General features: G+C 53.1%; 1 protein-coding gene across 1 annotated transcript in view; it reads right to left on the minus strand.

Moving 5' to 3' along the window:
* KCNK3 (potassium two pore domain channel subfamily K member 3) overlaps window positions 1–24278 on the minus strand; it is a 39069-nt gene extending 14791 nt beyond the window's left edge. Inside the window, exon 1 of the mRNA XM_018055533.1 lies at window positions 23975–24278. Coding sequence (XP_017911022.1) covers window positions 23975–24257 — 283 coding nt within the window. The 5' untranslated portion in view covers window positions 24258–24278. The remainder of the gene's footprint in view (window positions 1–23974) is intronic.

Here is a 24775-nt window from a genome sequence, read left to right on the forward strand (position 1 = left end):
GGGATGTTCAATTAGAAGATTATTTCTTCTCTGATAAGCTATATTTTAAGATTTAATAAATTTCTAGCTCCCTCTGTTCCACATACCACATAGGCCCTGAGGAGAGGAATGGGTTTTGAGCAGGGTCTGGAGCCCAAGCCTGCATGTGGAACTGGTATTCACAGCTCTTTGGAGGCCATGGCTGCATTTCCCGATTTCTGAACATTGTTCGTGCTCTTTTTTCCTCCCTGATAGGCTTCTACTCCTCCATCAAAGCCCATCCCGCAAGTCACTCCCTTTGTGAAGCCTTCCTTGATCCCACCCACCTAAACAAATCAGCGCTCCTGGAGCCTTTTGTTCATCATTCACCATTCCACAAACATTCATCCATTCATCCAGCAGACGTGTTTTGAGCCCTTAATATAGGCAGTGCTCTAAGTTCTAGAATAATAGCTATGTCTGTGTTGTACTTAAGCAGCCCTCTGTCATTTACAAAGTAATTGCTCTACATTCTGTTGTTTAAGCTGGCACACTATTATTTTCTATTTTGCAGATGTGGAAATTGAGGCTCAGAGAGATGAAATGTTGTATCTCAGGCCATGTATGCCAGAATCAAGCTTGAAATTCAAAGGCCATTCTCTCACCATTCTACTTGGCCACCTGGGGACCCTCCAGGGTGGGATGAAGTCAGAAGACCTGGGTCTGCTTCTAGCTGTACCACTGTGATCACAAGCAAGACCCCACCCTTCTCTGGGCATGGGGATCCTCCTCTGGGAAACCAAGAGCTGGAGGAGATGCTCTTGAGACCCGTGACATTCTAGGATCCTGGGCTAACGGAGGGGCCATGTTCCCTCCCCTATGAACAGTGGAGAAAGCGGTGTTCTCGGGGGGACTATTGAGTCTCCAAAGCCATGGTCCTGAGCCTCCAGATGTGTGTTAGACCCATAGTTGCTGGGGCACTTTGCAGAGCTCTCCCCGCCAGCGCTGAGCAGAGGCTGGGCACAGGGTGAGAACCCTTGGACTGTCCTGGGGAATGGAAGGCTGGAGCCGGGCTGGTCCCGCTGAGGCAGAGGGGCAGCCAGAACTGACTCCAGAGACAAAATTGAGTCCTCACACAGCCTCCCAGAGCAGGAGGCTGCAGAGAATAAGGGAGGAGACTGAAGCACGTCCCTGCCCGAGTCTCCCTCGGGAAGTCCTGCTGGTCCCCAGATTCTCCCTTCTGAATGCTGAGCCCTGAGGGGCTTCTAGCCCCACCCACAACTAGCTGGAGGGACCAGTCTAGGGCCTTGAGCTTCTCATTTTCACTTGTTTTTAAAAATATTTATTTGGTCCCCTGTGGCTCAGACTGTAAAGAATCTGCAATGCAAAGGACCCAGGTTTGATCCCTGGGTCAGAAAGATCCCCTGGAGAAGGGAATGACTGACTCCAGTGTTCTTGCCTGGAGAATTCCATGGACGGAGGAGCCTAATGGGGTTGAAAAGAGTTGGAAATGACTGAGCCACTAGCACTTTCCCTTTCATTTATTTATTTGGCTGCGCTAGGTCTTAGTTGGGGCATGCAAGCTTAGTTGCCCCATGGCATATGGGAGCTTAGTTCTCTGACCAGGGATTGAACCCACGTCCCCTGCATTGGAAGGCAGATTCTTAACTACTGGGCCACCAGGGAAATCCTCTTTTTACTTCTTTAGTTGCTTCCTTCTTTCCCTCTTCCGTCCTCCTCTTCCTGTTCCTTTTCCTCCTCCTCCTTTTTGTCTCATTTTCTCCTCTCAGTCTCTTTCTGGATGTGGAGGATGGGGATGGGGTCTTGAACTTCTAAGGAACTCTGTGCCTGGCGCCCAGTAGAGCCAATGGTAAAGGTTATGGTAGCAGTGATGTCGAAGCAGCCATAGTAATGGTAGTTAATAATAGCAGCAGCAATAGTAATAGGAGTAAGTCGTAAAGCTTACATTTATGGAGCATCTGTGTGCCCAGCACCGTACTAAGTGCTTGACATACATTATTTTATTTAATCTTCACAAAAACTTTATGGGATAGATATCATCTCCACTTCCACTATAAGAAAACAGAGGCACCAAAAGTTTCTGCAACTCATTCAAGACCACACAGCCCGTGAGTGACTGAGTCAGGATTTACCAATTCAGGCCTATCGCCTCATGCAGCCTAACCAGTGTTAGTGCATTAAATGTTCCACCTGGAAAGCAGATTCCCTGGTTTTGAGCTGAGGAGACTAAGCTGAGCGGCTGGGTGACCAGGTGTGTGGTGTGTGGCAGAGCCAGGCTGAGTCCCGTTGTCTTTCTCGCATATCCTAGTGGCCTCTGGGGTCTCTGGACTGGGTTCAGGGATCTGGGTCCATGGCCCATCTGAATGCTGGGATAGTCGTGGCAGCTTGTTCCCTGTCTGTCAAAGCAGGTGTCTTCCCCAGTTCTTTTCAGGCCCTTCTCCCAAGAAGCCAGGTCCAAGCGTTTGCTGGGTCTCCACAGAAGACACGCTCACTGGCCCAGGCCAGGCCAGTGGTGGAGGAGCTCAGAGCCAGCCCTGGAAACGGGACCGAGTGGGCAGCAATGGGGACCCCAGGGAGGCCACAGCACTTTGCTGGTCTCAAAAAATCAGCTGGAAAATCAACAAGGCAAAAGGGCTTTATTCCCTCTTTGCTGGTCTTAATTAATTGAACAAACATTTTTTAAGCACCTACTACTTCGTGCCAGTACCAGGCTAAGTGCAGGGAAGGGTCGCGGGGCCAAGGATGGCTCGGTCTTGCCCTCCAGGAACAGGGACAAGTCAGTGGGCAGGTGGGAGAAGACTATCCTTTAAGTGAAGAGTTATGCTGGGTATGGTAAGTCTATGCAGAGGGGCCCTTCTGTGACAGTGGAACTGTGGACACCCAGGAACTAGAAGGGAGTCAGAAGGCATGCAACGTTGCCAGTGATCCTGTGGCTGGGAACACGGTCTCTGAAGATGTCCCTGGACACCTGGAAGCATTGTTCAGGGTGGATGTGAACACCTGGCTGGTGCACCGAGCTGCTTGGTCCTGCATGTCACTAGAAATTGGATCAAGGTTTGTCTGAGGCCATACTCTCCCTCTCTCCCTCCTTCTCCTCGTCTTTCATCTTCTCCTTCTTCTTCCTCCTCCTCCTTCTTCATCCTCTACCATTTACTCTTTTTTAAAGTACACTTTTAATTTCAGACCAATGTTAGGTTTGCAGCATGAGAAGGGGACGACAGAGGATGAGATGGCTGGATGGCATCACTGACTCGATGGACGTGAGTCTGAGTGAACTCTGGGAGTTGGTGATGGACAGGGAGGCCTGGCGTGCTGCAATTCATGGGGTCACAAAGAGTCGGACACGACTGAGCAACTGAACTGAATTGCCTTCCTTTTTTAAACACTCAGAGCCTCCAGTGAGGCGTCGCTGCCTGCTATGTTTCCATCCCATCCCATTGCCTTCTCCCAAAAAGGCTTCTTCCTGTTCTGGGCTGCAAGTGTCCCCTTCTCTCAGCTCTGCACAGAGCATCCATCTCTACCACTCCTTGGCCTCTTGGCAGACGCTGCCTAGCGTATTTACCCATCTCCTTAATGCACAGCGATGCCTCTGGGAGCAAAGCTCCTTTCAGATAAGTCTGCCTGTGCAGACTGGAAGTTTGGTGGGGCAGCTGGCCCGGAGTGGTGCTGGACACTGGACAAGGCTCTTGAGAGGCAGTCAGGGCCTAGGTCTGGTCCCCCAGATGGGGACTTGTCTCCTGACCTCCCCACCCTTGTGGCTGGGTCTGGAGTGGCAGGAGGGAATCAGGAGTGGGTGGAGTGTAAGAAGGAAGGGGAGAGAGTTGGGGACAGCCACAGGCCGGAACAGAGCCTGTGCTCTCTCTGCTCTTAGTGCCTCTACTAACAATGGCAACAGTATCAGGAACCCAGACACCCTTGCAGCAACCTTCTCTAATTTTCACCAGGACCTTCAAGGTGGGCATTATTAACTCCATTTTGGTGAGGAAACCAAGGCTGAAGTTAAATACTACTATTCCCAAGGTCATGCAGGTAAAAGTTGGAAAAGCTAGGATTCAACCAATATTTTTAAAAGTCCAGGTGCTTTCAGGTGTCCCTGGGACCATACACTTTGTGAATAGAACATGCAAAATATGTCCCACAGGTCATCATTCTAAGACCATGGGAAGGCCCTCAGGGTAGGTTCTGGGTCTTAGAGTCTTGGCTCTCTGCATTGATCCTGGTGGCATCCTGCCAAAGACCATCTGTTCTCCCCTTGCCTGCCTTCTGCCAAGCTGATGAATCCAGAAGTTCAATAGCCAGTCCTTTCGGTCCCAGGGAACAGCCCCCTAGAGGTTCTCTTTGGAGTGTCCTGGGATGCTCCAGTAAAGGCCTGGGGTCAGACAGAGCAGGAGGTGAGGAGAGGGGAGCTGGAGGGCAGGGGGCTGGCACCTCCAGGGAAGCTCTGGGGCAGAAATGTCTGGGATGGCCTCCCTCTTCTCATGTCTTTGGAGTTGTCCTTCCTGCCACACCCTAGTTAAGGATGGACCCAGGTAGCACCTTTGCACCAAGTGGCCCTGGCCCAGGCCACAGCAGATTGGGCCAGGGCTGCACACCTGGTCTAAGAGGACCCACATTATTGGCTGGGTGGACCAATCAGATTGTCTCTCCCAGGGAATGGGTGGAGGGCTGAGAGGTTGCACAGCTTTGGGGAGCTAAGCTGCCAGGCTACCAAGAGCTGGGTCCTAACTGAGACCAGAGGGAGCCAAAGCCACACGCAAGTCAGGGTTATAGGGGAAGAGAAGCCAGAGTGAGCAGAAAGAGCAGAGACAGGGATGGTGTGGCCTGATAGAGATGGAGAGAGAGGCCTGGGCTTCTGACTGGTGACCTTTGACACTGGCTAGGTGGTGCTGTTTCCTTTCAGAAGTCGCCTTTAACTCACCCTGGTCCAAGGAGACACTGTGCCCTGGCTAAGCTCCAGTCGCTATAGATGGAGAAGCCATGCTCCCGAGCACCGGGTCCCAGGTGTGTCTGGAAAAAACGAGCAGCACAGCAGAAGGGCCCTGGCTGGGTTTAGGGAGAGCCACATGGGCACAGTGCTCTAGAGTGTTTAGTAAAGTGAAAAGTAAAGTGAAAGTTTTAGTTACTCAGTAGTGTCTGACTCTTTGCGACCCCATGGACTGTCCATGGAATTCTCCAGGCAAGAATACTGGAGTGGGATCTTTCCAAGCCAGGATCGATCCCAGGTGTCCTGCATTACACACAGATTCTTTACCGTCTGAGTCACCTGGGAAGCCCATAGTGTTTAGTAACATTTCTGTGAAATCCATACAGCAGCCCTGTGTCATCCAATGGGCAGGAGTGGTCTCCATTAGAGGTCTGGGGACGTGGAAACCTGATAAATTGGCGTCTCACCTAGAGCTGAACCTGGGACTCAGGCTTTCTGATTCAGGCCTGCTGTTCTTCCATAACCCACACTGCCTTTCTAACCCCTTCTTATTAGGTAGCTGGATGACTTTGGGATTAATATGTGTGCGTGTGCTAAGTTACTTTGGTTGCGTCCAATTCTTTGTGACCCCATGGACTATAACCCTCCAGGCTCCTCTGTCCATGGGATTCTCCAGCCAAGAATGCTGGAGTGGGTTGCCACGCCCTCCTCCAGGGGATCTTTCCAACCCAGGGATCGAACCCGTGTCTCTGACATCTCCTGCACTGGCAGGCGGGTTCTTTACCATTAGTGCCACCTGTAGCACAAGGCCCGGCACGCGGAGGGTCTCGGAAAGTAGGAACTGTTGTCAGTATTATTTTTTAAAGTCGGAAGTTTTCCTTAGTTCCCCAGATGCACACAGCACAGTCTAGGGATTTCTGGGCCCAGCATGTAGGCTGTGCACAACCTGATGCATTCCCTACCTGGTCTATCAGTCCTGAGTCCCCCAACACTTCTGGGCCCCTCTGCACTTCCTCATGTCGTCGGGCTGCCCTGAGTTGCCTCCCTCTTCTCTTCTGTCCTCCAAGGAAGGACAGCTCCAGGGCTTCCCCGTCTGGCACACCTTCCCCATCCCCCTGCTGGAAGAACGGCCCCTTTTTCTGCCCCTGCCACTCTCTACCAGGTGTTGGGTTTTGCCTGGAGGTGGGTGCTTCTCCCACCTTGCTCAGTGTCCATGGTGGATCCCCAGCAGATGCATGAAGTCAACCTGGATGGATGGGTTGGGTTTGGCAGGGAGGCCTTGGAGCGAGCGTGGCCCCCGTGGTCTCTGCCTCTGTCACCTGCTTCCCACTCTCCTTTCTGGTCGTGGATAGTGGCCCAGACAGCTCTGGGCTGTCAGGGAATTGGGGAGCAGATGCCAGGAGATGTGAAGGAGGTTTTTCTTAGGCTCAGCACCCTCCCCAGGGCTCAGGAGCTCAGATGGTGTAGGTTGGCACAGGGCCTGGAGGAGAGGGACTCCAGGCAACAGGGACTTCAGTCTGGAGGCAGCTGCCAGGACCTTTTCTCCCTCTGAGCCAGCCTGCAGACATGGTGTCCCTACTTCCACCACTTACACACGCATGTGTGTGCACACACACGCTCACTCACTCAAACATTCCACACGTCCCCCAACGTGGCATCTTGGCTCGATTTTGTCCACCATCCAGGGCAGAGAGCACAGGAACCAGGGGGACAATGGGGGCGGACACACCCCAGCAGCAGGTACATTTGCATGTCAATAAAAGGAGAGGTGCCCCCATGGGATCTGGCCTCTGAACCCCTGCTGTCCCTTCACATCCTCAGGGATCAAAAGAAGCCACCAATCACAGCTCCTCCCCCACACAGGCCCAGACCTGACCCGAGTCTAAGATTCCACGACTCTCCATGGAAACACAGCCCACTCCACTCTGGTCCTATTGGAAATGCTCCTGAGGGGGAATGAAGTGAGACTCAGGCCATGGCTTCTCAGCCGTCTTCAGGGGCGACAGCGAACAGCTGTCCCCATCCTTGGGGACACTGCCATTTACACAGAAACAAGGAAGCAGACACTCAGCCCCAGCCTGCCTCCTGCCGCCTGACTCACTGGGCTTGTCACCTCTTCTCTGACCTCTGAGTTCCCAACCTGTCCGATCATCTCCGCCACTCCACCTGCCTTGCAATCTTTCCATCTACACGGCTGCCCAGGAGCAGATGAGAGCCCAGCCCAGCCGGGGTATAATTGGAGAAGGACTTCCTGGCTCCTACGGCCTATGGCCTATAGACGATGCCTGTTCACGCAGAGAGGTCCTGAGCTTGCTTTCTGCGGTGCCTAGGGCTGCAGGTGGGCAGACCCAGGCACTCTCCCCAGCGCCCAGCCCTCCCCAGCTACTGCTCAGAGTGCCGCGGTGCCTCCTCCTCTGTTCCCCACCGCCCCCACATGGAATCTGGGCGAGCTGGCTTTCTCTGCCCTTGACTTTATTTAAATGATTAAACGCCTCTGTCACTGCTCCCTCCTCCCCAATTCAAAATAGTCTTAGCTGAGCTTTATATAGTGCTTACTATGTGCCACTGCTCTAACGAGCTAATGTATGTTACCTCTTTTAATCCTCTAACATCCCTATTCTGTAGGTACTCTTATTATTCCTATTTAAAGATGCAGGAACTGAGCCACAGAGAAAGAAATTAAGGGACTTGCTCAAGGTCACACAGCAAGTTCTTGGCAGAGCAAGGCTCTCCCCATACTGCTTTTCCTTTCGCTTGGCTCTTTTCTTCCAACTCCCATTCCAGAGGTGGTGAGGCCTCCCCTCTCAAGGTGGAACCCCTAACAGCACGCTGCCTCTGGCCTTGGACTTTTCTTACTGACTCTGACTTATCCTCCATTTGAGGGCATTTTTAAATTGTCTCTGCTATCTTCTCACTATTAGCCTTGGGTCTTCAAGAAAGGGAAGGGATAGAGATTGAAAGGAAAGAAGGGAGGCCTACCATGCCCCTCTTGCTTTCCCCTCTCACCTATCAGGATGCTCCCGTTTCACCCACTAAGACTACTATCCCCAAGAACATCAGGAATTTTCTCGGTACCAGACCTAGTACTCTGTGGGCCGGGCTGTCCTAACTACATGGCGCTTTGGGACAAATTAGAAAAGAAATGGGCCCCTTGGGGTGGATGCAGTCCCTGGGAGAGTGCATGGCTTGGTAAGCAGGCTAGACTTCAGCAACCCACACCCTTCAACTGGATTTTTTTTTTTTTGCACAGTGCACAACCTGGACAATCATACATGGCAGTCTTGACTGTTGGCCTCCTCATTTTCCTTCATATTCTGGCCATGCTTAACCCTGATGGCCAGTCCTCTTCCTCTCTAGAAACCCCACTCTCCTGCTTCCCACTGGTGCTTTGCAGTCTCCCCTGCTGCAAAGGGAAGTCTTTGCAAAGACTTTGAAGTCTTCCTCTGCTTCCTTCTCATGCACCCTGATTTTAAGAGGGGACCAAGATTCTGCCTGGGCTGTTCTGACTCTGGTTCCAGAGAGGCCACCAAGCTCTGCTCTATGCTGTGTTTCCACTGGCCACCTGGCTGAAGTACAAGCACCCAAGCCTGGCTTGGCCACTGGCACCCATCATTCCCCTGTGTTGTCCTCCCTGTACAGTCCACATTCCTCAGTCAATCAGGTTGAGCACCTTGCCTTCCCCTCCTGTTTTCCCCCACACCTAGTCCTGGTCGTTCCTCTTTTCCTAGTCCCACCCTTTCTTTCTGTTCCAACAGCCACTCCAAGGGCCCTCACCCCTTCCAGTCTGGACCTGGGCAGCCGTTCCTCGCTGTCATCCCCCGGCAGCTTTCTAATCTTCCTCACACCTCCTTCCAGATTACACTCCACTCTGCACTTGTCACTCCTCTGCTCAGAACCTTCCACGACTCCCCGTTGCCTACAGGGAAAGAAGCCCACACTTTCAACCTGCCTTCAGCGTCCTCCACCATATGTCCCTGACATTCTTCTCCAGCCTCGCTGCTGCACCGAACCCAAGGAGAGGGTTTCAGAGCTAACTTTTGGCAGTGCTTTACTGTAGCTGAGCTCTTGGGAAGGCTTCTAGGGAGGAGGTGCAGGGGGTGGGTGCTGGGGTGGTGGGAGTTCTGGCCTTGTCACAGTCCCCGCTGCCAATGCCCCAGCCCAAGACTTTGAATGGCCACCAGCAGTCTGACAGCTGCCCTTCAGCCTGGGCAGCCTGGATTAGAGTTCAGCCAGACCGAAATGTGGACAGCAGGTCTTGGGGGGTGGTGGTGGTTGAAGGATGAAGAGAACAGAGGAGACTTTCACAGCCTGGGAGTCACTCAGGGGAGGAGGCAGGCTTGGCTTTTAGGGAATTTAGCAGGACTGTGGGGGGCAGCCTGTTTGCAGGCAGACTTAATTACAGTATTCCCTTAGGTCTGTGCAACATTTTAGTGGATCACTCACTTTCTGAGGGAGATGCAAGACTCACTATCATTCACCCCACTGGAAAAGTAGGAAGCTGAGGCTTGTGCAGGTGAGACGACTTGGTCAAGGTCATGAATACCAAATATGTATATCGAAGGCAGGACAGGAGTTTTGGTTGTCGGGCGGTGGGCCTTCCATGCCAGCCCACTTGCTGGCCCCATGTTGGACCCAGGCTTTCTGCACAGCAGAAATCTCCCTTGGCATCCAGTGAGGGGTTGGTTAACCAGGGCCCTCAGCAGGGAGCTCTGGGGCAGGGGTGCAACTTGCCCTGCTTTACTCCTGGCCCAAACTGGCACACCACCTGGGAAGGGCAGCCAGCCAGCCATGTGCCAGCATTACTTTAAAAATAAACCAGAGAAGAACGTGACTTAAAAATAACCTGGGGGATGTGTGAGGAGCTAATTACTATTGCAGCCCCCTGGCAGAGCTTTGGGGAGCACGCTTGAGCCCCATGGTTCCATGTGTTGGGTTCCCTCTGCTCATCTCTTCCAGGTGAGGGCCGGGGGGCAGACAGGGCCTCAGAATCCCGAGGGTAGGAGCTGGAAGTGGCCCTGGGCTTCCTAGGCAGCCTCCCTCATCTCGACCTGGATGGGGATGTGGTAGAGGGAGGGGAGCAACCAGGTTGGGCAGAGAGCTCCAACAAGAGTCCTGGGCCCCACCCGTGTCTTCCCACTGGAACCAGACTGGCTCCAAAAGGGACTCTGAGGTTCCTGACACCCCCGCTTCATCTCTGCAAGCGATGGTGGCAGCCAGGGGCCTGTTTTAGCCAATTACATCTCCCAACTGAGGACTCCTGAACCCCACTAACCACTGAACCAGTCCCCCAAGAAGAATTTAGAGACTCATCTCTGCCCACTGAGGTAAGACTGCATGGCCCTCCTGGCTGGCCCCTCCTGGCTGGCCCCTCCTGGCTACTCCCATAGGCATTCTGGCCTGTGAACTCGCATCTCTGGATCTTCAGTGCCAAGAGGGGCTTGGTCTGCAGCCCAGTCAGGCCCAAACAGCCCCCAGGCTCTTTCCCCAGTGGCGGTCAGAAAAGCAGGAGCCACGCTCCCATCCCACAGACCCCGTTCCCGCAAGGCTACCGGTAACTCTTGCAGATCCCCTCCACTGTCGGCACATCCTGAAGCGACAGGGAGGAGGGGACACCGGGCCCAGCAGAGACCGAAGCCGAGGACAGTCATGTGGGATCAAAGAGAAAAAGCAGAGCTTTCCTGGCGGCGGGAGGCAGAAGCCAAGATTGCTGGAAGCTGACAGAAATGATCAAAGGACATGGATGGGAGGGGAGGAGGGAAGGAGTAACAGGGGAGAGGCAGGCAGAGAGGGAGTTGGGGGTGGGGGCTACTGCAAGATGGGCTGGGGCTTTGAGGTCAGACAGGCCTGGACTCAGGTCCCTGGCTGGGTGCCCTGAGCCAATAATCTGGCTAGACCTTGGGCCTCATTTGCATAATGGACATAATGATGACTACCTCATGGGCCTCTGCAGGAGCTTTGTAAAGCATTTATGAAAAGGTCTAAAAATGGGGAGCTGGGATATTGTTTGTTCTCTCCCTGCTTCTCCTGGAATCAGGCCCCTCTGTTCCAATTCAGGCTGGTCAGACACAATGGATGCGCCTACCGCTCTTTCCTTCCCACGTTCCAGGAACAAGCTGTCGAATGTTACACCATGTTTTCATGGTCCGTGTCCCCAGTGGTCGCCACATGGTCAAACACACTGGTTGTCTCTGTGGTCTTTTGACTTGATCACCCAGCAGTAGTGGGCTCAGCCGACAATCCTCTCTCCTGAAACAAGGCCTCCTGGCCCTGGGACCCTACACTCCCCAGGATCCCTCCAGTGTCCTGTCAGGTCCCTTTCCTTGCTTTACCCCCTCAGTGCTGGAGGAAGGGTCTGTGCTGGACTCTTCTCTCTCAGTCTTCCTTCTCCCCAGTTGATCTCATCAAGCTGCCTGACTCTAAATATTATTTCCATCTGATAAGACCTAAATTTATATCTCAGCTTTGACCTCTCCCTTGAGCTGGTAGACTTGTCTGTCTAACTGCTGTCATGGATTTGTAATAAGCATCTCAAAATTAACCTCTGTGTCTAAAACAAGAAGTCTGGAATTTCATCTCTTTAACAAACATTTGCTCTCTGGATTTTATTTCCCATCTCAGTAAATGCTCAGTAAAAGGTAACTTCGCTCAGTTGCTCAGGTCAAAGACTACCATTGATTATTCCCTTCCCCCCACTCCCATAGCCCTCTGGCTCCCTCCTTCCCGCAGTGTGTACATCCTATCCATCAACAGGTCAGGCCAACTCTGTCTTGAAAACACACCCTCCATCCACCTCTCTCTGCAGTCTCCTCAATCTCCACCTGAGTCCTACCCACCACCATTCTGTCTTTTTTAAGCTACTCAGCTGCAGCCTGGCTGGTCTCCCAGCTTCCCTCCTATACTACAGCCAGCTGACCTCCAGCAGCCAGAGGGAACTGGTAAAAAATTTAAGTCATATCCCACCACAACCCTGCTTACAACTTTCCAGTGACACTTAAAAGTAAAATCCAATTCTTGACCATGGCTTCCAGGGCCCTGCGGGATCCAGCCCTTCCCATGCCTGCATCTCTTTGTTCAATGTGCTGCAGCCACATGGCCATTAATACTCCTGTTCCTCAAACATACCAACCTCTGCAAGGCGTCCCCAGATGGTCCATCCCTCCTTTCCATCGCTCTCTACTCCATTCTCCTCTTTTCCTGACTCCTGGCACTTGTCACCATTGAGATGACGTTTTTTGTAATCACATAATTTAGTTTTCCGACTATCTGCCTCCTCTGAAATGTAGGCACCATGAGGACCAGGGCTGAGTCCCTGGGGCCTGGAGTGGTGCCTAACACATGAAGGATGCTCAGAAAAAGAAAGAGAATGGAGGAACAACTGTGAGGGGCCCAAGGGAGTGGAAAGAGCTAGGAGGGCTGGGTTTGAGGACTGGCTCTGATATTGAACTGCTGGTGGCTGGGGCAGGACTCTCCCCCTGCACCCTGCTCTGGTCTCAGTCTTCTCATCTGGAGGAGAGAAGAGCTGTGCCAAACTGATGATTTTCAAAGAATCCAACGGACCCAGGAATTGCGGTAATGCCATCCATTGCCAAGCTGAGCCCTTATGGGGCATGAGCTTGCTGGCATCAGCACCCTGACCTGACGCCATTCCAGTCAAAGGCTGGGGAAGGTGCTTGTTGGCCTGTATGCTCTATAGTCATCATGTAATGTTCCATGGATATTTTGAGAGAGCACACCATTATGAGGACCCATGGGGCTCACCCCAGCCACTCAGAGGTCTAACAGGTCTAGGTGGGGTGTGGAAGGTTGGTCTGTGAGCAGGACCTTAGCTTCTAAGGCCCTGGAAGCCTCTGAGCTAGCTGAGGGTCTGGACTGTAGGACCAGCTCAGGCCCAGGGGCAACCTGACAGGAAAGACTGTCTCAGCCTCTCTCCTGGCTACCCTCTTGCCCGAGAGTTCTGGCTGAGGTCAGCCTGCTCTCAGCATCATTTTTCCCTCCTGAATCCCATCCCTGACTACTATGGGAGCTGCCAGCTGTTAGCAGGCCCCCCCCTACTTTCTGGGTGGGAGGCTCCCGCATTCCAGCTGTCCCAGGGGCTGGGGCAGTGGACTTGCTCTGCTGATAAGCAAGGCTGCAGCCACAGTCAGAAATGCTGTTTCCAGAAAGGGGTGACTTGGAGGTCCTGTACAAGGCTCTATTCTTGGGAATGGACCCAGAGGAAGTCCCTCCAGGGCTCAGCCATCATGGGGTGAAGTGGGGACAAGAGCATAATCCTGGGTAGTGAGCATCTCATGAGGGGTTGGAAGTGCAGGCTGGAGTAGGTCCTGGCTGAGCTGGAGCAGAGACAGTCCAAGCATAAGGGCTTAGACACCACCAGCCCAGTCCCTTGCAAACAAGGCCAGGGTGGGATGTGACTTGCTGTGTATCTCACAGCCAGGTAGGAACAGAGCAACACTGGAGGGGTCTGTGTCCCCCACTTTCCTTAGTTCAGCTCTGCAATGTCATCAGTCACAGCTCCAAGAAACGACATGTAGCCCAGCTCCATGAATTCAGTGGATGATCCTAAGGGGCAGAGAGGGGGCATCAAGTCCTCTTTGGTGCCTGGGGAAGATGAGTGCTTAGGACTCTGGGGCACAGAGCTGGGCACAGCACCCAAAGAAGGGGAGCTGCCACTAGGTTTGGGTCCAGGTTTCTCTTTCTCTGGCCCCGCCAGGAGGTGGACCCCGGAGGGTTTTTTCCTCTGTCTGACCCTCCTGTTAGAAAATTGATGATGTAGGGTCATGCTGAAGATGGGCTCACCCTGGCTCAGCCGGGCCAAATGGTATCTGTTCCTGGGTGAAAGATACTCACAGAGCTGAGGGGGCTTTTCTGGGCTGACCCCCTTCCCTAGGGTCATTTGAGAGCTAAGCCATGGAGGAGCTACCTCCTGTCCCAGGACTCCCACTGAGACCTTCTCAGTCCCCTTCTCCTCTGGGGGGAGTGGGATACATCCTTCTCCTGGAGCCATGCACTGACGCATAGTGTCACTGCCACCTGGCTCACCCCAGGAACTCCAAAGACTGTGAACTTCAAAGATTCTTCCTCAGCTGCCCCTTGACTGTTTCTCAAGTACCAAGGAAATCCAGAAAGAAAATGCTAGCTGTGGCTGGCAAGTGGCCCAGTCTTCCGAGTACAGAATGCTGATTCAAATAAACTCTCTTCTCTCCCATGCTTTCCAAACCATGCTTCCCAAACCTTCAGATTCCCCTCACCAGGGGAGTTTTTAAAACTACCAGCCTCCTGGGCTTAGCTTAGGCCTAATGATTTCTCTCCTGAGGGGCAGGGCCTGGACGCCCATTGCTCTGACTCTAAACAACTACTTTCCTGGGAACAGGCTTTCTTCTCAGCTCACACGGTCCATCTTCCCTGCCCTCCCTCTGCTAACGGGGGAGGGGGGAGTAGGTGGATTGCCCGAGGTACCCCCAACCAGGCCTCTGGCTCACTCACTGGCTATTCTTAAGAACCACCACTCTATGTTCATCTCTAATCTCAGGTTTCCATCCTGTTCAATGCACGGAACTAAGAGCACTCCGTGAGGCCTGGGGTCGCTCTCTCCAGGCTGTTTCACCAGGGCCTGACAGTTTGGGTCTCCGGAGAGAGCCCCTAGCCAGTCCTGTGGCCAGCGGGCTGGAATGCGCTTCTCCGGATGTTTCTCGGATGGTTATTTCTGCACTGGAGCTGTGGTCAGGAGAGGCCCTGCACATTCCTAAAGAGGGACACTGAGTCCGTGCCAAGCCATGGAGCCTCAAGCAGAGATGAAGGGGTCCGGGAACGGGGCCCTGGGGTGGTCTCTGCAGAAAATGTCCACATAGCAGTGGGTGACAATACTATCTCCTTCAGCTCAGTGCTGTCCCCTGAACACCATCCATAAGCCTGGGTTTGTCCTAGGCTTCAGAGTGGACTTTTGCCCCAGAAAAGGAAGCGTGGAGAGGGGAGGAAGTAAAAGCACTTCATGGGGGCTGGCTGAGGTCTGCTGGGTGACCAGGGTGGGGCTGAAGTCAGACAATCAGGATTCAGGGTGCCATTACCCTCTGGTTCAACTAGTTCAATTGAGGTGACCCACTGATTCAACTGGCATGATGGAGGTACCTGGTGGTTCAATTAGGATCAAAGAGGCATCCCATCCTGAGCCCTGGTCAGGATCCAGGGGGGGAACACAGGTTGGGGTCTGTCACTTCTCTCCTCCAGTGCCCATCAAATCAAGTCCACCTGCAAGAGTCCAGAACTCAGCCCCCTCTAAGACTGCTTCCCTACACCTTCCCCAGGGCACAGTTATGATCCCAGCCTGTCGCCTGCTTCTTCCTTACCCTGGAACTCTCTCACTGACAATCTTCACCTACCAGAGTTCTCATTCTTCATTCAAGCCTTCTTCAAGTACTACCTGCTCCAGGAAGCCTTCTCAGCTTCTTATTCTGAGTCTTTCCACTAGCATTTGAGCTTCTGTGGTGGCTCGGTGATAAAAAACAAGTCTGCCTGCCAATGTGGGAGATACAGGCTTGATCCCTGGACCAAGAAGATCCCCATATATAACCATTCATCTTGTGGTTTCAGCATTCCACGGACCAAGGGCTCCTTGGGGAAGGACCTGGATCTAGTTTTCTATTCTCTTGTGCTGTATACTTAGTAGCTCAGCCATGTCCGACTCTTTGTGATCCCATGGACTGTAGCCTGCCATGCTCCTCAGTCCATGGAATTCTCCAGACAAGAATATTGGAGTGGGTAGCCATTCCCTTCTCCAGGGGATCTTTCCTGATCCAGGGATCAAACCCAGGTCTCCTGCATTGCAGGTGGATTATTTACTGTCTGAACCACCAGGGAAGCCCTTCTATTCTCTTAGTGCCTGGTATAGTGTCTGATAGAAGATCTCAGGAGGTCTCAACAATTTTTAGTAAACTAAATGAAGTTTGGTAAACCTAAAATGAAGGCTAAAGTCCGTGCCATTTGGAAGGTGATCCAGAGGGTCTGGGAGTCCCTAGGACATGATGAGTCCCACTTTGGGTTCTCTAAGTCTCCAGGCTGCCCCTTTGAAGATCAAGAATCAAAGCATCTCAGAGTTGGCAAGAACCTTAAAAGTTACTAATTGCAGCTCCCAGAGTGATAAATGGGAGGTATATGATGATCTTTCTGATGAGTCAACTTGGCTAAGGTTTTGAGCTTTTCAATCAAGTACTGATCCAGAGGTTGCTCTGAAGGCATTTTGTAGATGTGATTAAAGTCCATAATCAGTTGATTTAAGGGAGATTATCCTAGATTACTGGGTGGACCTGAATCAATCAGTTGAAATTCCATAAAAGATGAGTGAAGACTCTCCTGAAGAAGAAGAAACTCTGCCTGTGAACAGTAGCTTCAGCCCAAGCTGGATGGAGTTCCAGCCTGTCCTTCCAATGTCCTGCTCTATGGATTTCACTCACCTAGCCCGCCACTACCACTGCATAATCCAATTCCTTGCAATCCATCTCTTAATATATGACCCCTGTTGCTTGTGTTTCTCTCACTGAGCTCTGCTACAGGTGACCCTGCAGCTGCTTCTGGGGTGAATCATAGCCCTGCCCCAGCCTCAGAGGAGAGACTACCAGCTCTGAGACCATTGACTCGGACATTCCAGGATCAGATTCCTAAGGATTTTTCCAGTCCTACACAACCTTGTTCTTAAAACCACAGTCCCTAACTCATGCCTATCCTCAGAGGTCAGGTCTCCAGCTTATTGAGATCCTTGCTACTCAAAGCATAGACTGTGAGTCAAGAGCATCAGCAGTCCTTTGGGGGCCTCGTGAGAACTGTCGACTCTCAGCCCCACTCCAGACCTATTGGTTCAGAATCTGCATTTAAACAAGGCCAACCCAGTTATCAAAGAAGACCATTGGGGAACTATTAACCTAGATAATTCTGAATTGCTGAGCGAGCCTTCTCCAGTTCTCCCTGGGGAACAGTTGCTCTGTACAGATGGGGAGACCAAGGCCCACCAGGGTCATGCCTGTGTCTCCCATGAGTAGGAGGGTAGCAGGGAGAGAGAGAGAGGGAGAGAAGAATTTGTCTAAAGAGAGAGAAAGAACTTAGTTTCTAGCTCCCAGGCCAGGCTCCTGCCTTGTATTCCCTGCATCCACGATTCCCTCACGAACGCATCCTTTTGTGTCACTGAAGGAAGTGGAAGTGGGAAGCAGGGGTGGTAAGGAGCCACTCTGGTGAAGGGGAAGCTTGGGATGTTGGCCCCGCTTGGTAGGAGTCCCAGGGGCCACAGGTCAGCTCTGGAAATGGGACAGTGAAGGTGTGTCTGCAGCAGTAGCAGCGTGGAGTTGCTCCAGGTGAGGGGCAGGTCTCCTGAGCCACCTGGGAGCCACCTGAGTATGGGCAGTTTCTGGACAACGGGGAAGTGTGGACAGACTGGGAGCCGGCCACATCAGCTGGGCCAGTGACTACTCTTTCCACAGCCACGAAAAAGCATTTGTCATGCACTCTCTGAGGACCAGAGAGTAACAGGGGAGTCAGCAGGGGACTCCAGGCAAGCAGGACAGGCCGGTTGGCATCCTGCTTTGTTCTCTGTGAGCCTGGGAAGTGAAGAGGGGGTGAACAACATGGAAAGAGGTGTCAGGAAATAGGGCTCCCTTCTCCTCCACTCAGAAGTTCAGTTTCCACACTGTTAAATGGGAGAGCTAACATTCTGATTTCTCTCTGGGCTAAATGATCAGTCCGTCCTGGGTCGTGATATCTTGAAGCTGAGGTCACAGCTGAATGCTCTGCATGACCCTGGTACCCACCCTCCACCATTTGTGAGGTTTATACAGAGAAGAGGGCAGAGGCTCTGTAGGGAGCAGGCAGCTGCCCAATTCCGTGAAAAGATAGAGCCCTGGGTGTGTAAGCCCTGTTACTGTCATAGAGTGCCTGACATGTTACAGACACAGGTCAGTTCCCTGCATCCAGGCAGGGATGGAGCGGGAGGGACGGAGTGCCCATCCTGGGTCTCTGCTGAGGTTTGCCTAAACCCATCACCATCTCAATCAGAGCTGGGTCTCTTCCCTGGCTGCTGGCTGTCGGCAGGGAAATCGTTTTTACTTTTTTTTAAAATTACAAAATCAACTCACAGATTTACCGTTTGTGCTGCCAGCTGAAAGCTGTTTATGGTGGTGATTTGCACTGCATTCATCTGTGCTTGTTTATGTTTTCTTTGAAAATACTTATTGTGTGTGTCCTGTCCACACTATGGCCAGGCATGTGTCTCCTATTTCTGTCCCATTCTTGCCCACACGCCCTCCATGTCTCCAGCCTGCAACCAGGATGTGTGGGAATTGGACTGCAGGCAGGAGGCATGATGGCCAGAAGGACCTCTGATCAAATATGCCCACTTTGTGAATGAAGAAACTGATGGCCAGAGGAGACCAGCAACTGAGCTTAGTGGAACTGGAACTTTTGTCTCCTGTTCCAGTCTAGGATGGGGTCTCCTCACTCTCCCTGACTGGTTTGCTGCAGAGTCTGTCTGCTCATAGAAAGGAGCATGGCCCCTGAGCCTGGATATCAGGCAGACTCCAAGCATGAGCAAGGACCTGGGAAGCTGGGATGGGGGATTGGGATTAGGAGGATGAAGGGAAGGATGTGGCAGGTTCTGGCCCCCAGTCCCACTGTCCCCACTTGTTAGGAAGGAGTAGGGGTAGCTGCGGTCATAGTAATCCTTGGGAAACAGAGCAGTTCCCTTCTGTAGGAAAGAGGATAATATACAAGCAATAATATTAATAACACTTACAACTGTAGATACTGTTTGTTTAGTATATACTCGGTACCAGGCACTTCCTTTACATTAGCCCATTTAATCCTAGGAGGCTGATATTATTCTCCTGTTTTGTAAATGACAAAATGAGTTCAGAGAGACCAAGTAACTTGTCCAAAGTCACGTAGCTAGTAGCAGGGGGTGGAGGTGGTAAGTGGAGATGGGGGTTGACAGATGAATCCAGGCACCCAGGCTTCTAAGACAGCACCCATGTTCCTACACCACCCCCAGGAAAGGTTGTGCAGTCGAAGTAGTGGGGTAGTCCATGGGCAGGGAGGACGGAAGTACTGACTGAGAGTGGACAGCAGAACCATTTCTGGCTGAGCTAGCCCTCCATCCCCATGGTAAGTCAAGAGAGGTTGGGAATAGCCGAGTGAGAAGCAGACAGGATGATGCAGGGGCTTATGAGGAAAACAGGCTGGGGTGACACAGAGATCTTTACTCTGGGCATCCAAGGGTTGTATCTGCAACTTGCTATGTGAACTTGGGCAAGTCACTCACCTCTATGGGTGTTTGAATGACTGTTAATGTCTCCTTTCACACTTTTATTGAGGACTCTGGGATTTTGGGGGGTGGTAGGTCACTTCTGTATTTTCTTCCTTCTTGGAAAGGTGTAAGAAGTTCAGGTTCCCTCATGAGCCCCCTGCTTGAATTCACAGTCTAAGGATTCCCAGGCCATGTGGTGAGCCTTAGGAGCCTGTGTCCTGCTGAGAACAGGCTGGAAGCTGGGGAGAAAGGAGAACAGGTTTTCTATCCCACCTTCACTAGCTAATCAATCACCTTGTCTCTTGTTGTCTTAGAGCCACAAGGATTCCAGGGGCCTGCAGTGGGAGAACGGGCTCCTGCGAGCCCATGACAGCCTCCAGGAGGGCCTGTCTGGGTTGGTCACACAACTGTGCCACGTAGTCTGGGTTGGTCAGGGATCCAGGCATCAGGGAGTAGAGGCTGGCTATAGCATACTGGAGCAAGAGGCCCTCTCATTCTGGGGAGATTTTGCCAGGGGGAAGAGACAAATCTTGGCTACTTAGCATCCCCAAGATACAAGGTCTGGGCTGGGTTCTTGAAACAGAGAAAAAATTGGCAAAAAATCCAAGGGCATGGGAATCAGAGAGGCTCCACTAGATTCATACATTCAAGTCACAAGGCTATGGTGAGTCACTGACACTCAGAGCCTTAGGCTCCTTTGCTGAGAAATGGGGATAATAATGCTCATCCTGAAGGGCTGGTGAAAGAATTGAATGAGGGACTGCAAATGAAATATATGTGTGTTAGTCGCTCAGTCGTGTCTGACTCTTTGCAACCCCATGGACTGCAGCCCACCAGGCTCCTCTGTCCATGGGATTTTCCAGGCAAGAATACTGGAGTGGGTTGACATTTCCTTCTCCAATGAAATGTATACAGCTTGCCAAAGAGGAGTTATTAAGAGATGGCTGCCATTGTTAATGTTGCTGTTGCTGCTGTTAATAATGATATATAGATAAATAAATAAAGAGGCAGTGTGAGGCTTCCCAGGTGGTGCTAGTGGTAAAAGAACCCATCTGCCAATCCAGGAGACACAAGGGACATGGTTTGATCCACTGGTGGGGAAGATCCCCTGGAGGAGGGCATGGCAACCCACTCTGGTATTCTTGTTTGGAGAATCCCCTGGACAGGGGAGCCTGGTGGGCTACAGTCCATAGGGTCACAAAGAGTTGGACATGACTGAAGCTTGCCAAAGAGTAGTTAATAAGAGGTGGCTGCCATTATTATTGTTGCGGTTGCTGCTGTACATAATAATAATATTAATAAAGAAGCAGTTTGCGCAAGCTGGAAGCGTGGGGGCCTGGGAGTCAGTTTTGGCTACCCCACTCCCATCACCTCTTTGGTTTCTTCTCACTAAGAAAAGGGGGTGGCACCAGCTGATCTCAAGGTCCCTTCCTGCTCTGACAGCCTCTGGGCTATGAATAGATGAGGCTGGGGCCCCGGAGGAGTCTAATGACTCAACAGCTAGAGAGGTTAAGCTTTCCCAGAAAAGTGTTTCCGTTTGCATTTGATGAACTTAGGGCCCAACAAAGGAAGGGTTTCCTGTCTGGGAGACTAGGGATGAAGGAGCTGGAGGAATCCTTGAAGTCAGTGGAGACTGTGACTAACCAGGTGAATGACTAACTCAGACCCTGCTGACCTTCAACCAATCAGGGCTGCTCATGACCACCCTACGAGCTGGCATCACTAAGCATGTCTTGGCCATGCCAGTCCCAGCTGGCTCTGGGTTTCACGGCATATGGAGGCAGAGGAAGCAGCCAAGAAACTGGCAGGGGAAGGAACACTGGGCTTCGAATCAGAAGTCCCAGCTTCTTGCTCTAACTCCGCTGCTCACCAGCTGCATGACTTTGGGGGAGTCCTTTCCCCTTCCTGAGCCTCTATGCCTTCATCTGCACAAGGGATCTAACAGTACCTGCCCTGGCAACTTCCCTGAGCTATGAAGGCTGAGACTTAAGAGATGAGATGAGAGCACATTTTGTGAACACTAACACAATGAATGAATGGGAAATTTTGTCACCATTCTATTCCAGTAGGATTCCTGGTCCCCCAGGGGACCTATTTGGGTCCCCAAAGTGGTCAAGTGGACACAGACTGCTGCCTTTGGGTTTTGAGTCAAGATCAGTCTAATGTATGGCCCATTCCAACCATCCGATCACAGCCCACAGAGAATTTTCTTAGACCTGAGCCCATATGGACAGCTTCCAGCCAGGTGGCATAGCCAGAGTGAGAGGTGACAAAAAGCCAGGAATGACTGGGTGGGGCAGAGTAGGCAGTGCCAGTCTGGGGCCCCCACAGAATTAGGGTGGTGCTTTGATGCTCTCTCCTCTTGCCAAGCACCTTATAAATAAATAATCACCACAACCACACTGTCTGCCTCTGCCCCCAGCTTTTAGCATCTTTCTTGGTGAGGACTACAAGCACTTTGGGGAATGGCAGGAACGGGAGAGGAGGAAGGATGATGCCCTCTCATGTCCGCACACCTTAAACCCATCAATAGCATTCCGTGAGTGCTCCTGTGTATTACCGGGTACTGTGCTGGCACTAGGAGCAAAAAGATGGGACCCACAGGGCCCTACCAACATGGAGGTTAATTACACCTCCTGTGGTTAAAGAGACGAAATACTCCTCCTGAAATGTAAATAGCCATGCAAAGCAGCCTACACTGTGCCACTCAGGTCTTCCTGACACCAAGTCCTGCAGTCATCCAGAGCAGTGGCCTGGGATCGTCTGGAAGACTTCAAGGAGGAGGTGGGGTTTGAACTGGACCTGGAAGGTTAGCTTAGACAAGATAAATAGAAGACAGAGGAAAAGGCAAACCATACAGGCACACTTCAGGTATTCTCAGGGGACAGTTGGGCTGCAGTGAAGAGATCATGTAAGTAAGAAGTGAGGAATTAAGTTGGACATAGAAATTGGAGCCAGGCACGAGGTCCTTAAAATTTGGGATAAGGAGCATGGGATTATGGATTGCAGGGGAAGCAGGGGACCATTGAGGGCTTCTGAGAAAAGAATCAGTATAGTCAGAGCTGTGCTTTGGGGAAATTCTTTCTGGTAGCATTGTCTTTGTGAGCTTGCCCTGAGGGAGGATGAGGCTGGAGGTAAGGAGGTAAGTTACTGTGGGGCTGGGGACCAAGGTACTGAGAAAGATGGAGGCAAACACCAAGGGTGAGATATGTGGAGAGAGAAGGGGGTGATTTAAGGATGTTCAATGCTCCTGAAACCCTGGCAGGTGACTGGGAGGTGGGAGAGGGGAAGAAACCCCAAACCAAACCCAGTCTGGTCCTTCCCAGGAAAGCAGGCTCCTCTTTGGGCAGACCGGAGTCTGACCAACCTGCCCCAAATTCCCAGGATCAGCAGGAAGCAGAAGTGCCCCCACTTGGGCCACGTTCACTCCTGGGGTCCTTTCCTTCATCTTCCAGAAACCATGTAGCATAGCTCCCTGTGGTCTCCAGACAGCAGCGGAATCTCAGGGTGATCCTGCAGTGGACGAACTGCAGGCACAGTGTCCAGTACTGCTTTTTACCCCTCTCCACTCCTGTTGACTCCCAGGAAAACACTGCCATCTTGTTATGGACTATGCCAAATGGCAATGAGCCCCTGGGAGCTCAGCCAAGGTTAGGAGGGGGACCAGGGAGAGAAGCAGGGATGGGAAAGATGGAGGAAACAGCTCCTGGAAGCATCCCAATGAGCTCTGGAGGGAGGTGGACTGGGAGGAGCCCTTGAGATCATTTCAGCCAACCCCTTGTTGTCTGGAGGTGAACTTGAGACTCAGGCAGGGGAAGGGACCTGCCCAAGGTCATACAGTGGGAAAAGTGATAGAGCTGAGCTGGAATTGTAGTCTTGGGGTCTTGGGGGTGGACACAGTGTTCATTCCTGTTTGAACACTTGAACAGTACATCGAGGGCCTCACTGGAGATTCTTTCCTGGATATCCGTTTGTGTGCTTGTGTGTGTACCTGTGTGTGCACCTGTGCCTATATTGTGAGAGAGCCAGAGTGTGTGTGGCCTCTTACACCATGGTCTTCCCTGGCTGGAAGAAGGGAACTGGGGCCATTCCCACGAGGTGACTATCTTCCCGGGACAGCAGTAAAGAAGGCAGACAGGGCTGGATCTGGCTTCGAGCACCAGGTCTGCTGCCCTAAGAAAATTAAAGGCACTGGTTGGCACAGCCTAAACTCCTGGAGCTGGGCACACACACGCGTGGACACACACACGCCCCAAGCAGTACTCATAGCCACAGTTATGGAGTATTTCAGACACCCGAGTAGCCCGCTGTGCCTGGGAGTGCCAAGTACCTGCGCCCACACGTCTCCCTAGAGCCCCAGCCAGTGTGGACACACTGGGATCCGAGAGCCCATGTGCAGAAACACGGCGGAGCCCAGCGATCTCCACCACTCACACTCGGCGCCCTGCTCCAGGGCCCGACCCGGCCACACCCCTCCTCCTCAGCCTCCGCTGGCCGTTCCTGCCCCTCTCACACACTTCAGAGTCCCCTGGGGCCCTCTCGCAGCCTGGCAGGGACAAGTTAGGGCTGGCCCTGCCGGAGAGTCAAGTCCGGAGCCAGGATTCGACGCCTCCCCCGAGCCCTGTCCCCGCGGAGCAGACACGCCAGCCTGAACTCGGGTTTCTGAGAGCGCGGGATTCTGCGCCTAGACCCTCTCCGGGGGGAATTCCCCAGCCCCAGTCGGCTCCGGATTCCCCCAAAACCTGGCGCCCAGCCCCCTGGTCCCCGCCCCCCGCCCGGCGAGTAGTTACCGATGGTGGTGATGACGGTGATGGCGAAGTAGAAGGAGCCGGCGAAGCGCCACTGCACGCCGGCCTTGTGCGGCTTGAGGCGCAGCACGACGCGCTCGAGCTCCTCGTAGCCGCCCTGGCTGAGGTTGTAGCGCGCTCGCAGCTCCTGCTGCCGCAGCTCCAGCCGCTGCCGCTCGATCATCTCCGGCTCCGACTCGAGCGCGTCGAAGACCGCGGCGCCCACCAGCAGGTAGGTGAAGGTGCACACGATGAGCGCCAGCGTGCGCACGTTCTGCCGCTTCATCGTCCCGCCCGGGCCGCCGCCGGCCCCCCGGCGCCCCTGGCCCGCGCCCCGGCCCCGGCCGCCGCTGCTGCTGCCCCGGAGGCGGCCTGGGGCATGGCTGCGCTCGCCGCTCCGCGCGCCGGGCACCCACTCCGCGCGCCCCGGGGCCGCCGCCGCCAACGCCGCCGCTGCCGCCGCGGAGCTGTCCCTTCAGCACCACCCACCGCCCTCCTCCGCCCGGCCCCGCTCCCGCCCCCCGCCCCCCGCCCGCAGGCCGCCTCCTCCCGCCAGCCCTCCCGCCCAGCCAAATAAGGACTGGGGAGACGCGCCGAGGGAGGGAGGAGGGGGGCTGGCGGAGGGGGAGGGGAGGGGGAGCAAGCGAGAGAGCCACGGAGAGACCGGGCAGGACAGAGAGAGAGAGCGCGCGCGGGCGAGAGGGAAGAGACCCAGAAAAAGATAAGTAGACAGACAAACGCATGTAACTACAGAGGAAGAGAGAGAGGAAACAGAGGCAGAGGAGGGTGTGACGGACAAGGAGA

This window comes from Capra hircus, chromosome 11 (genome assembly GCF_001704415.2).
Source record: "Capra hircus breed San Clemente chromosome 11, ASM170441v1, whole genome shotgun sequence".
Lineage (NCBI taxonomy): Eukaryota > Metazoa > Chordata > Mammalia > Artiodactyla > Bovidae > Capra > Capra hircus.